This window comes from Lycium barbarum, chromosome 4, assembly GCF_019175385.1.
Source record: "Lycium barbarum isolate Lr01 chromosome 4, ASM1917538v2, whole genome shotgun sequence".
Taxonomy (NCBI): Eukaryota; Viridiplantae; Streptophyta; class Magnoliopsida; order Solanales; family Solanaceae; genus Lycium; species Lycium barbarum.
In genome coordinates this window covers 29543258-29557164 of record NC_083340.1, presented here as the reverse complement: position 1 = coordinate 29557164, position 13907 = coordinate 29543258, and the positions used below count along the sequence as shown (strand labels likewise).

Genomic DNA, 13907 nt, shown 5'->3' with positions numbered 1-13907 from the left:
TTGTTAATCTTTCAAATTTTAATAGTAGTATTTGCTGGAGTTGTTCTGTGTTTTAGTTAGGGATATATTTGTTCGAAACTTTTTCGTCGTATCAAAAGAGTGTGCTAAATATCAATAGCTTTTAAATAGTGGTTAATATTTGAAAATAAGTGTTAAAAGTGGCTATTTATCTATTTCATCCCTTTTCAGACGATTTAAAAGCCAATATCGATATTCATGTATCAAACCACAATATTCTCTGAAAACAAATCCAAAAGTAGATTTTCACAAAACATAACATGAATATTCTCCAAACGTTTTCTCAAAACTGACTTAAACACAAGTATTTCTCAAAAAAAAACTCCAATAACTATGCCAAGACCAAATCCAGACGTCAAGGTTAGACCCAAAATTATACAACACCACCACCTCAATCCAAACAAGTTAAAGATCAGCTATATAAATTTTCACCAACTATGTTTGACCAAATATTATACAAATAAAAAATGCTCAAAGGAATGGCACAGAAAGTACCAACATTCTGGAAAAGGAAATGTTTACTAGCCACTTGGTACAGTTCTAGCTCAAAGTCACTCGCATATTATATTTACTTGTTTGCAAAACTTAGAATTCAGCATCATAGTCCTTTCACTATATTGAAAAATCATCCATATACAATCCATGCGGCTTGCTGTTGAATCATGAATGCATTAAAGCACGCCAGACTAGCAATTCAAAAGCAGCAGAAAATCGAATATATAGATGGATTCCCAGCAAATCCAAAGAGGGTAAATTGTACATTTATACACCCAATATATAAAAGAAATTTGTTAATTTTAATCTCCTCCACCAGGGCCCAAATTGTCAGCAAAAGCAGACAAGCAGAAGTTTCAATTCAATTGAGTATTGTTGCATTATACATACATGTATTCACCCTCACGAACTGCATTAGCAGCCCCTTTTCTTTCTTCCTCCGCCTCCTTTTCTCGCTCCTTCCAGCTCTCATAGTGATGATCATCTGTGAGCAACTCATGCCGACAAATTGGACAAGAGTTGTGCTCATCCTATTAAACAAACAGTGAGAATGTCGGTAAGACTTAGAAGTTTTTATCGCATAGGACAAAAAGAAATTGTGGCAAATTAAATCACATTGCCAAAAATACGATAAGTACAGCAAAGTTTCACTTAAGTACCAGCCATGGCTTCAGGCAAGGAGGGTGAAACATATGCTTGCAGGGCAACTCTTGCATCTTGTCATCTACAACCAACACTTCCCTACAAATTGCACATTCCGCGTCTGCACCAAGCTTTGTCAAGAACTCATCTGTGACAGTAGTAACTGGGAGGTTTGCCACGACTTGTTTACTGGCAGGTGGCCTTCTCGGGGCTGCAGGACCGTCGTCCAGCATCTTAAATAGAACAAATTAGAATCGTGTTTAGTTCAAGCCAACTTGTATTGGCTTTAGGAAGGATGCATCTAATTCCCCTATAACAAGTTTATCTTTTTTATTCAAATAAAGAAGAGCATACCTCCATGGTAAACCTCGGTCTACTGTTAAAAATAAATTTCCATTCAAGAACCTTTCTTCCCAAAATACTTACGTACGTATTAACAAGTGGTTAGCAAATGAGAATTAAAACAAGAGTGCAATCATTGTCTAACTTGAATATTTTTTAGACTGGAGGGGTGCAGTAACTTTGCAGGTTAGGAAACCCCAAATGACACCCCATATTACTCCCAATTTACGTGGCACCGTTTAACTTGGCACAAAGTTTAAGAAAGAAAGGAAGACTTTTGAAATGTGTGGTCTAAAACAAACTTTGGACATTTGTGTGGCTATAAATCATTTCATTAAGGGGAAAAGGGAAATTTTAAAGTTTAAATTATTTCTAATTATAGAAAGGTGACATTCATTTTCGGACGGACTAAAATGGAAAGGGTGCCACATAAATTGGGACAGAGCGAGTAATTTTATAAGACCTAATAAAACTATTTCTTTTCTTTATTATGGGTATATATATTATATCAAATAAAAAAATATCTTTCTGAAAATATTTTGACAAGGTTTCTATGGGTCAATTTGCGCTACATATCAGCCCAATTTTTATATGGGCTGAAATGAGTTAGGCTAGCCCAAACTTGAGCGGGTTGAGCAGATCATCTTTTCATGGGCTAATTTTCTACCCCTACTGAAAACTTAAAGGCTACAGTTGAGTTTAATGCCAGGACTAGAGTAAAAGTAGAGGTACCTCTGGTATCATATTATCTAGTCTAGCAACCAGCTCCTCAAGTACATTGTGACCACCTTCCGAAGCGTTAACATTGGCTGGATCACCTTGAGAGGATTCACCAGCCAGAAGTGCTGCAGCGGCAGTGAGAAGATTAGACTGCTCGAGCCAAGCAGGCTGCTCAGGCTCAGGGTCAACAGTTAGATGCCCCTCAAAAAGGAATCCTGAATCAAAATAACAGAATAAGTATCACATACATGCAACGTTTTTATGGTATACTGGTGGCAATAGAGAGCACACGGCAGATGTACTAAGAAAATTTCATAAAGGGATCTTATCAATGTACTTCTATTTGAGCCATTTTCTGTTGATGTTGTATGCCGAGATTCATTCACTACTTCAGCTAACTGCTCTTGTGCCTGAGTAATGCAACTCTGCAAATGTTTCTTCTCAGATGACCCTGACACCAGGTGCTCAGCCTCAATGAATAGCCCGAGTCCAGCATTCCAAAATCCAGGCATTGTGTATCTTGTCTTTAAAATGGTGGCAACCCGACATACAACCGTATAGAACTGCAAGCATTTGGAATCACTCAGATTTATTCAGTAGTAGTAAAACTTATGCAAGTACAAGTACTTCTTCTGATAAAATCTTTTAACTTCTTTTGATAAGTCTTATGCATGTATAGGCACTTAAAGCAAGGTAAATACTGCATTGTCAATTCTCATGTGTAGTTCCTTTTTAAAATCACAATCTACAGTTTGTGATGGGATAAAGAATTACACAGATATAAAGCAAAGCAAATTATATACAATTAGGTCACTTTGGGCAGAAGCGAATCTAGCTTGTAACGTATGGACTCACGTGAAGCCAGTAGCTTTTTCCTAAGACCTTGTAATATGTATCAAGAAATTCATTAAATAGCTATATATATTTTATTGTGAACCTAATTATTATTGCATATTAATTTGAGGTTGTTGTACTCATAAACTTCAAGTTCTGCATATACCTCTAACTTCAGCATGCTATGTATGTTTGGATCTCTCTCCCACCTGAAGGCTTGGAGAGGTAAGGGTAATTTAACGCTTCAATATAGTACTTTCCTCACAAATATGCTAGCATGGAGATCTGATGACTACTACGGACAAATGAAGAAGCTGTATTCTTCACATGGCATTAGCACACTTATTCCAAGAATCATTTACTTGCACGTTGTGACTAAAAACGAATTTAGCGTATGAGCATATGGGGGTTAAATAATCAGTTATCAACATCTATTACTGGAACCTCTCTCAAATAAGAATAATGGAAGAAGTGCTTAACCAATGAAGTTATGAACCAGGCACAGAGATAGTGGAGCTACTAACCAGCCTACTCTCAACCATTTTTGCCTAGTTAATGTTTTTCTGAAGGCATACAACCCGTTCCCTGTAAGCAAGGATCTCTCTGAAGTATAGCAATATGCTGGTCACCTTTTCACTACATTCTTTTCTGCGTCACAAAAAGGGATAACTGCTCACACCGTTCCAATTATTAACATTAATAATGTGGACTAGCTTTTTCTTCGATTTTTTCATAATAGCTGTTTACTCTTGTATCTTTCAAACCTGTTTTGCAAAAAGCTTTTACAGGAAAGAGCCTCTCTACGCCCCAAAGGTAGGGGTAAGGTTTGCGTACGTCCTACCCTCCCCAGACCTCACTTGTGGGATCACACTGGGTATGATGTTGTTGTTGTGAGAATGTGGACTAGTTCCCGTATGTGAATCGAACTATTTTGGTTTTCTTTTCAAGGAGATCGATTGTTTAATTTCTTCATGGTGAAATTTATTGGGAACTAAACTTTCAATAGGTAGAAAGAAAAAAGACCCACTTAATGCATGAAGGAGGCTCTGCACTCGGCATAATAACAGCAAACTGGTTCTTCATCATAGTTATGAATACGAGCTAGCTTAATCAATTTGACAGTATAAAAAGCATAGAACAGTCTTTGCAGATAAGCTATCTCATTTTTTTAAATAAAGAAACCTGGTTGAGTATCTTCCTTTTAGGCCCTGTTTAGCACGAGGCTGAATATTTTCCATTTAAAAACTCCTAAGTGATATCACTTTCTAAATGTTTGATTAGTAAGCTGTTGAAGCAAAGCCATTTCACATCAAATTGAGAAAAAAAAAAAAACAACTCACATCAGCACCTACCACTCTTCATTTTAGTCCTACTCCATATCACCATATAAACCTTGTTTCCACTCTTTGCTAATTACTCGACGTTTCAATTTATTTGTGTTAGTTTGACTCGACACGAAGTTAAGAAAGTAAAGAAGATTTTTGAATCTTGTGGTGTTAAACGTAAGATATGTACAATGTACCAAAATGCCCTTTAATCTTGTGGCCTTGAGCATGTCATGAGGGACGTTGGAATTAAAGAGTTGTCAAAAAGGGAAAGAGACATTCTTTTTTAAACAGCCTCAAAAAGGAAAGTAAGACAAAAAAATTGAAACAGCGGCAGTATAAAGTTATCAACATTCACCACTCCCCCATCCCGCCAAATGCTAGGTATCACATTCGATCAATTTTATGTCAAACCAAATAGTGGCGGAGCCACACTATGCCGAGAGTGTTCATCCGAACCCCCTCGGCGGAAAAAAATACTGTTTTTACAAGATTAAAATTATTTTTTATGTATATATAGTAGACGTTGAACCCCCTTAGGCTTATTTGTATGTTTACTTTTTTATATTTTGAACCCCTCGGCGTAAATCCTAGCTCCGCCACTGAAACCAAACACTAGAAAAGGAGTTCCAAGTGCACAATCAATTATACTTAATTTGTTATGGCACAACCAACTCGTTAATTTCGAAGCAAACTATTCCATTCTCAATGATTCATATGGCATACACCTTACTTCCTCAACCAACTCATTTTTTTTTTTCGAAGCAAACTATTCTCATTTCTCAAAACAATTCAGCTCCGAGATGTGAAACTCACACCAAGTTTACTTTTTTACAGCTATCCAAACTCATCTAAACTCAAAAGCTAAATTAAGTAATGACAATTACCGGTAGCCGAAGGGAAAAAAAATAAAAATGAACCAATATTTTTCATGAATTTTTCTTGGTTTCTTTTGGAGGAACTCATTAGTTGGGGAAAGGAAAAAAAAAAAAAAAAACTAAGTGGGCGTTTGGACATAAAAATAGTAAAATTTGAAGGGAAAAAAATGGTAGTATTTGTTTTCATGTTGAAAATGGTACTTGAAAATTGGAGTTGTATTTGGACATGAATGCAAATTGGTGTTATTTTTCAATTTATGTGAGTGATCTGGAGTGAAAATAGCTTTTTGGAATTCCAGAAAATTGTAACAATTCTATGTCCAAACAGTTTTTAGGAAATAAAATACCTGAAAAAAGTGAAAACTATGCCAAAGGGGCAGTAAATATTACGCAAATCAGTAATACAATGAGAAGAGAGAAAAGGGAAGAGGGTAAATAATAAATTACCGAATTACGGAGAGATGGGGAAGCAGAAGGATAATATTGAAGAAGAAGGGATCTAATGTTGGATACAGCTTCCTCAAACATTTGTTTCTTCCCTAATTTCTTCTGCAATTCTTGAAGCTTCTTCTTTAATTCTTCCTCCATTCTTGCTTCTTTGCTTAATTCAACAAAAACTTTCTCTTTTGGATCATTACATCTCCATAGATTTTTGTATTTATAGTAAATTGTTGGTGGCAGCTGGTTGCCTTGTGGAGGGGGAAATCAACCGCTTTGGTTCTATTCGGGTTTTCGGGTCATGTCACTACTAAAAACTGCTATCACTTTCCTCAGTTATTGATTTTAATCTTTATTATATTTGATTAAGAACATTAATTTTCAATTGATTAAAATGTGCATTTTTAATTCCTTTGTTCGTGTATATTCAAATATTTACTGTAATTATTAAATGTTCCCGCTTAATTATTCATATGTTATGTTAAGTTTGTATTATTACTCCATATTCGATAATAATATATAATATATTTTCTACATGAAGGGACCAAAAATAAATATTTTTAATTAGTTAAAGGTTCTATATATTTCTACTATATTAGAGGAGTGGGTTGGATCGTCATCCACCCACTCTTAAAATAGTAGAAATTAAAAAAAAAATTAAGATGGGGCCCACTCTTCTATAATGGTAAAAATTAAAAAAAAATTAAGGTGGGGCCCACTCTTCTATCATAGTAGAAATTAAAAAAAAAATTAAGGTAGGGTCCACATGAAGAATTAGGAGACAATTACAAAAAAAAAAAATAGGTGGGGCCCATGTGAAGAAGTAGGAGACAATTTTTAAAAAAAAGGACGTTTAAATAATGATAATAAGTTCATAAAATGGTAGAGGTACGCTTAGAGAAAATTTAAAGAAGAAAAATTCAGTAAAAAAGAAATAACAATTTAAATTGAACACAAAAACCGCTAAAGAAGTCATAAAACCAAAAGATTTAAAACGTATACCTTTGGGTATAAGTTTAGACACATACGTCTCACACAAATAATGAGGAATAACATCAAGAAGACGAAATATAAACGGTCAAGAAACGTATGCACATATTTTCTTAAAATGATGAAGTTGGTCTATACTTAAAAATTTAAGATTATAACAGATGCTGACACATAAAAGCGCTTTTCAGTGTTGGTGAGTAGAAAGAGATGATGACATGAAACTCGGTAGGAGAAGGTGAATTTCAAATCTTTCAATTGGAGAACCAAACCAGGAAAGTCATATATGGGAGAAGCGGACTAAGTAAAATAATTTATTGACATTTTCAATTAATTGAATTATAATATTTTCTATAATAAAAATTCCAGAATTATATTACTAAAAGGTACTCTCTTTGTCTTAATTTATGTGACATAGTTTGACTAGCCACGAAGTTTAAAAAAGAAAGGAAAGATCTTTAAAACTTGTGGTCTAAAACAAATCATAGATATTTGTGTGGATTTGAATCATTTTATTAAAGGTAAAAGGGGAAGTTTCAAGTTAAATGATTTCTAAACATAAAAATATATCATTCTTTTTTAGACAAACTAAAAAAAAAGTGTGGTACTATTTTTTGTGTTGGGCCCGTGCTAGCACGGCTTTCATCATCTAGTGTGTGTATATATATATATATATATATATATATATATATATCATGATTCACGAGGACTAAAAATAGAATTTATTAATAGTTTGGGGACTAAAGGTGCTATGATCCCCCTCCCGATTTTCCTTAAGGCGGACTTTTAAGGAAAATTCTGCATTGATGAGAAATAAAAAGGAATATCAAAAATTCGAGTGGTTGAAGATGAAGCAACTACTTTCGAAGTAAAAGAAAGAAAAGCAACGACTGGAGTGGGAGAGTCAGAGTTGAAAAGAGGATTCCTCACTTCTTTCTCTCATTCAAAATCTTGCATGAGACTTTCATCTCACACGACATTTTTAGTATTCTATTTTAGTGTCACAACAATTAGGAATTGAGAATCTATATCTTTAGATTAAAGAAGGGTCTAGCTGTTGGAATAATGGTATCCATTGCTATTTGAGCCCTTATTGTTAGTAAAATTGGTGAATTAAGCGAAAGTACGGAAAGAGTGGGATTCGAACCCTTGGTAAACAAAAGTCTTTATAAGGTAGAATTATCGCGAAACTTTGCCTTGTGATTTTTTTATTTTTTATTTTTTACTAAGCGAGAGTTTGAACCCAGAAACTCGGGATACTTTCGGTCACTTTTTTAAGCGAAAGACAAAAATTAAAGACCAGCGCCTTTGAAGGGTAATCCGTGAAAAAAAAATGATTAGAAACTGGCGCCAACAAATATCACAGTGCTACTTAACTAGGAGCCCACAACTTAAATAACCCAAAAAGTGACCAAAGGTACTAAAATACCCCAGTAAAACAAAAAAGTTACAGACGTACCTTTTGCGCACTAAATTAGTGCGCAATAGAACTTAACTGTTACAGTTTGGTCCTATTGCGCACTAAGTTAGTGCGCAATACCTCTTTAATATTCGTCCCCACCATCTTCTCCAGCCCGACTGTCCCCCACCATTTAAAAAAAAAAAAACTACGATCCTTCGAAAAACAGTGGTCCCCACCTTTTAAAAACATCATTTTCGTGTTATTTTTTCACCCAAAAGTCAATATTCTTGGTATATTTGTTGACACCCAATTTTCACCGCGTAAGACGTATAGTTTAAATTTTCATATTTCCCGAGTCCAAGACAAAGTAAGGATGCCTTTTACAAAAAAAAAAAAAAAAAAAACAAAACAAAAATCCCGAAAATTGACGTTTTATTATTATTTGCTTAAAATTAACAATTACAAGAAATTACGAGTTATTTGTTTTTACGAATTTGATTTTAAAATATACATTTCGTTCCGTCCAGCTCGGAAAATTGTTAATTTAAAACAACGTATGAACTACGACACTTTTGATCGCATTTTTCGCATTTTTAAATATTGATCGGAATCATGTCAATATTGAGCTCATTTTGAAGCTCGTATTTTTAAATGACGCGTTATGAACTTTAGTTTTATTTTTACGAATTTACGTGTTAGTTTTATACAAATACATCGTTTGATAAAATTGTACATGTTTATTTAAATTGTGTGCAAGGGACCTTTAAATATTGTTTTAAAACTCAAGGGGGATTTTTTTAAAAAACTTGCAAAATATTTTAAAGGGGGGGGGGGGGTATATATTATGTAGAGGACCAAAGTTGCTATTGGTCCCCTTCTACTATTCCCGTCTGTGTATCTCTCTGTCTCTAAGCTCTAATGGCAATTTCTAGGGTTCTGGTTTAGCGATCTTTGTCATGGCCATTTCATGGCTGTTTTCGGGTAAATTCTTGAGGGGTTTTGCTCCCCTTATCTTTCTAACCCTAATGACAGGCTTATTTTTAAGTTTTAATTACGTTTTCATGTTCGATTCAAAATCTTAATTGGGAGTTTACTCTTGTTTTCTCCATGTCATAGGAGCCATGGACAGGGCCTTCGAGCCCGCTGTTAACTTGGCACTATGACACACAATGGAGGGAATTAAAGGGGGAAAGCCCAAGGGATCCGAATCGGTTATGGATTTTGGGAATTCTATCCTTTAAATGTACTATGTGAACGTTGTGTTGTGCTGATTTTGGCTGCTTGTGTGACTCACAGTACTATCTTAGCATTTCCTATTTTTGCTGAATTTTTATTCGGATTTTTAGGGTGTAATCAATCAGATTTTTGTTTTGTTGTGTGATTTGTACAAAATCTAATAAGGTTATAGTACTGTTGGTACGAATTTGTGGAGAAATGGTTTTGTCTTTTATTAAATTTGAATTTGTTTGATTTAGGGTTTGAGAATGAGGGGGAAAATCTGTTGAAATTCAGGTTTTACCTCTTTTGTCCCTAAGTCCTACTCCTATTACTATATATAGAGGGTCTTATGACCATGGAAGGATCCGAATTTTTTCTTTCAAAAAACCCTTTGAGTATCAAGAGTTCTAAGAAGTCTTTAAATATTCCTCTCCATATACTACACAAATATCTGAAAATATTACTACTATACTATATATAAGAATGCTATAAAAGGTTACATTAATTTTGGAATAGAGACTTATTACACAAAAAAAAATACAAAAACAAGGTTGTTTTAAAGTTTCTTTGGGTGTGGATATTTGAAATGTTGATTCAACCCCTCTCCTTTGATCTTTTGGTTGCCCTACAAAAAGGTAATACCCTATACTAGTTCATCTTTTTCCTGTTTTCAATCTATTTGATGCACTACCTTGTTCATATTTGATTTAGAAGTTGTTTCAAGTTGCTGTTTTTTTTATGTAGCTTGTGTATCTGAAATAGTGTTGTTTATGTTATTATAAGAGCTGATTGGCTACTATTTTATTGAAACTTTAAGGCTACTATGTTATAATGCTAGTATAATGAGGCTTAAAAGGATTTTAAGTGTCAATTAATAGGTGATAAGCTTAAAACAAGTTAAGAAGAAGCAGATGTTGGTCCTAATTGCTGTTTACTGCTTTCATTGAAATTTTTCTGATCTGCTATATTGTAATGATAGTTGTAATGGAGTTTAGGAGTTGTTAAATGATACTTGCTAAGGTATCAAGGTTAAAACAGGTAAAAATGAGTTAAGTGTTGGCTTAGGTTCTTGTTTACTGCTTCATTAGTTGATCTTAAGGGATTGGGGACCTATCCTTCCATCTTAGTGACTGCCTGATTATTGTTCTGTGATTTCTGAGTATCCCCAGTTTTGTTGTAACTACTTTAGTGTACTTTACGCATTAACATGACTAGACTTGTTTAAAGATGGTTTTAAGTCACCATTCTTATAGAATATAGTTTGTACACATGTATTAATGCTACTTATGCTAGTATAGAAGTTGTTTAGTTGCTGTTTATAGAGTTGACTTATTTTGTATAGCTAATGTGGTTAACATTTACTTAAAGGTTGCTTAGTAGATTGTCTGTTGGCCTGGTAAGGATGCTGTGCTATAATGTTACCATGATGGGGTTAAAAGGGCTTTTAAGTATTAACTGGTAGATTTAAGGTTAAAATGAAGTTAAAATGAAGTGGCTTATTGTTTTGTTTCTTGCTTATTGTTTTTTGTTAGTTTTAAGGGGCTGGGGTGATATCTTTACAGACTGTTTAGTTACTGTTCTGTAGTTTTTGAGCATTCTCAGTCCTATTATGGCTATTTAGTTCATTTTTCTAAGTTGTTGGATGACCCTCAATGAAGCATGTATCATTTGGTTTGTTTTATAGATGTTTGCCATGTGTCTATCATCTAAAACTGCCTAGGGTCTTTTAAAATAAGTTCATGTTTTTATATTTATTGATTAGTAATTTAGGTTTAGTCTAAATGATGTTTTGAAGTAACTCTGAAGTGGTCAAGTGATCTTTAAACAAGAAATGCCCCTTGAAAAAGGAGTTTAAGCCTTTTACCTTCCCTTGAAGTGGTCTGTTTGAGTGTATTTTTGAAGATTGTGAGGTCTGACACTTGTTTAGACTTATATTACCCTCTATGATCAATTCAGACTTAAAAGACCTTGAAAATCTGAAATATGATGCTTGTCCCTGTATTGTTTACATATATTGAACTAAAAGTTATTTAGGCCTCTGGTTTGCTTGTCTTCTCCATGTCCATGATTGAACCTGTTCCCACTCTTTTAAGACAAAGAGGATTTGCAACAAAAAAAAATATAGTTTTCAAATCCCTAAACCAACAGATCTGTCTGTAAAAGCTTATGAACCTTTAAAAAAAAATTCAAACCTCTGATTCCTCGATTCTTCACTAAATGGACGTCAAGATAATAAGAAGATGATTTGTATGTTTTGTGACTGCTTGGCTTCACTTTTATGCACTCTGTCATTTTTAGATCTTGCTAGGCTCCTAAAAAGTAAAGTCATTCATTGTTTGCTCTGTGAATCCTAGAACTGCTGGGCATGGTTTGAAGTTTTCTAAAACTGAAAGTTTTTGTTGCAAAGAAATCAAGACTTGAAAAGCTTATGCTGATTCTAGGAAAGTCTAAGTCCTATTTGGTCTTTTGTGTGTGCTGATCATCTGTTCTGAGAAGTATAATAAGTAAATAAATCATGGAAGGTAGAAAAATTGATAGATAAGGGGTCAGGCTAGTTGTTTTGAGTTTTGTAGTGTGATGTTCATGCTTCTTCTGTGACTTCTCCTTTCATCCAAACTTGTTTTCCATGTGGTTTATCCTAAAACTTACATAATCCATTCGCTGCTTATCTTTTGAACTTCATGTGTTTTGAATGGTCTAAACTGAATCTAAAGCTTGGCTTGTACCTCCTTTGTTTACCATGTGGACATCTGGTCATTTCTGTGCATTATCTTTATATTCATACCTGGGGAGTAATTGGTGGGCCTACACACTGTGTTGTTTGATTTTTAGACCTGCTTGAATCAAAACTGGTATAAAGAGGACCCTAGATCTTAAGCTAGTCTCTGTGACTTTTAGGTAAATGAAGAATGGGATAAAAAATGGCTTTCTGGTATTGGCTTAGCTTCTTATTGACTAAAAATGAACTCTTGATCAAACAATTCATTGCCTTATTTCTCTTAACTACTGATTTGCTTTTAAAGCTAAGAACATGGACCATGAGCATGATGATTGTTGCCCCTATCTTGTTCCTTTCCCCCTCTACCTCTTGGTTCTGTATTTCTTTGCTTCACTATTCTTCCACTGTTGCTCCTACTTGTTTTGTCACCTTGAAACTTGCCCTGCTCCCCTTGAGTGTGCTATTACTGTTTTGAGCATTGACATTTGATATGCCTTGCACCATCACTCTTATAATTTCTAAAACTATTTGATTCATTTGTGTCTGTGACTAGTTAAGTTGTTCTGTAACCTTCCTGCGTTATATGCATTGAAAATTGACATTAAGTTGCATTATTATAGAACTCTTTGCTTGCTTGATTTGCTTTGGCTTGTAACTTGAACTTGACCTTCAAAAATGGTGAATTTTTGGGGGGAGGGGGGGGGGGGGGGGGAGGGGGATTATGGCTCGCATATAACCTGAATATGGTGTTTAGAGTTGAGGCTAATTGAATACTACAATGTATATCAAGTGCATATGGAGGGTATGCCCTTCAAAGGGTTTTGCTCCTCATATTTTAGTAATATCCTAGTAAGTATATCATGTATACACAGCTTTGACACTTAGAAAAATTTGAGAAGAAATGGGGAGGTAGTATACTAGTGGTATATCATGTATACACAACTTTGACTCTTAGAAAAATTTGAGAAGAAATTGGGGGGGGGGGGGGGGGGGGGGGTAGTATACTAGTGGTATATCATGTATACACAGCTTTGACACTTGTGAAAATTTTAAGAGGGAAGAATGGTTTGAGCCTCGGGTCAGCTGTTAGCGTCTCTACGCTTGACTTAATGTTACTAGTATTTTGGGTCTCTTTTTTTTTTTTTTTTTTTTAAGACTGGGCCGCTTGATTACCTACTGTTATCAGTTATAATAAATGGGCTCAACCCAATAATGTTGTGATTCATTTTTGGCTATGTAATAATTATTTTACATTTCAATTCTTAGTTAGTTCAAATGATGAATGTATACTAATATTGTGTATACTCGTTTGCATCCTTGTCCATCCCAAACCCGTTGGTGGGCCCCCATGGGGCCTACTAACGCATCTAGATCGAGTCGAATAAATTCGGAGCAAAATGGAGCATACGTATGGACTTAGGGACCAACTTGCATAAATCTTTCGTTTGGGCTTGGTCGGCCCAAAATCCTTACTCTCTACTTTATGCGATTTCCGTATTTGTGCCTTTAAATTCAATATGTTGGAGTCCTTATATGATTGTCATACAATTTAAAGTCGCTAAAATTGATTTTTAAAATCCAACTCGTGTGAAAAAATAATAATAAAACGGACCAAGAAACTATTTTGGACTCGGAACGTTGGACTTAGAAAAATTATTGGACTAAATTGACATTATTGGAACTTTGAGACTGAACTGCCTGGGACCGTTTTTGGACTGTTTTAAACTTGCGGACTGATTTTTGATATTAAGGACTTATGCAAATATGTATAAAAAATGGATTGAAATTTTGGTTAGACAAAGAATATAATTGATAGATTAATAACATAGCATAATTAATTACGGCATACACACACACACACACACACACACACACACACACACACACAC

General features: G+C 34.6%; 1 protein-coding gene across 1 annotated transcript; it reads right to left on the bottom strand.

The window, feature by feature from the left end:
• Positions 1 to 609: 609 nt before the first annotated feature.
• On the bottom strand, positions 610 to 5988 carry LOC132635751 (E3 ubiquitin-protein ligase AIP2). The gene is made up of 5 exons (XM_060352257.1): positions 5702 to 5988; positions 2555 to 2780; positions 2230 to 2432; positions 1173 to 1388; positions 610 to 1043 (listed from the first exon to the last, which is right to left on the bottom strand). Exons 1-5 carry the CDS (start codon positions 5840 to 5842, stop codon positions 894 to 896), a joined length of 936 nt encoding a protein of 311 aa, XP_060208240.1. The 5' UTR covers positions 5843 to 5988; the 3' UTR covers positions 610 to 893.
• Positions 5989 to 13907: the final 7919 nt, after the last annotated feature.

Coding starts and splice junctions, on each gene's coding strand:
- LOC132635751 (XM_060352257.1), bottom strand. CDS start 5,842: ATGGAGGAAGAATTAAAGAAGAAGCTTCAAGAATTGCAGAAGAAATTA. Junction 2,433..2,554: donor AGAAAATGGCTCAAATAGAA/GTACATTGATAA, acceptor ATTTTGATTCAG/GATTCCTTTTTGAGGGGCAT. Junction 1,389..2,229: donor TAGATAATATGATACCAGAG/GTACCTCTACTT, acceptor GTTCTATTTAAG/ATGCTGGACGACGGTCCTGC.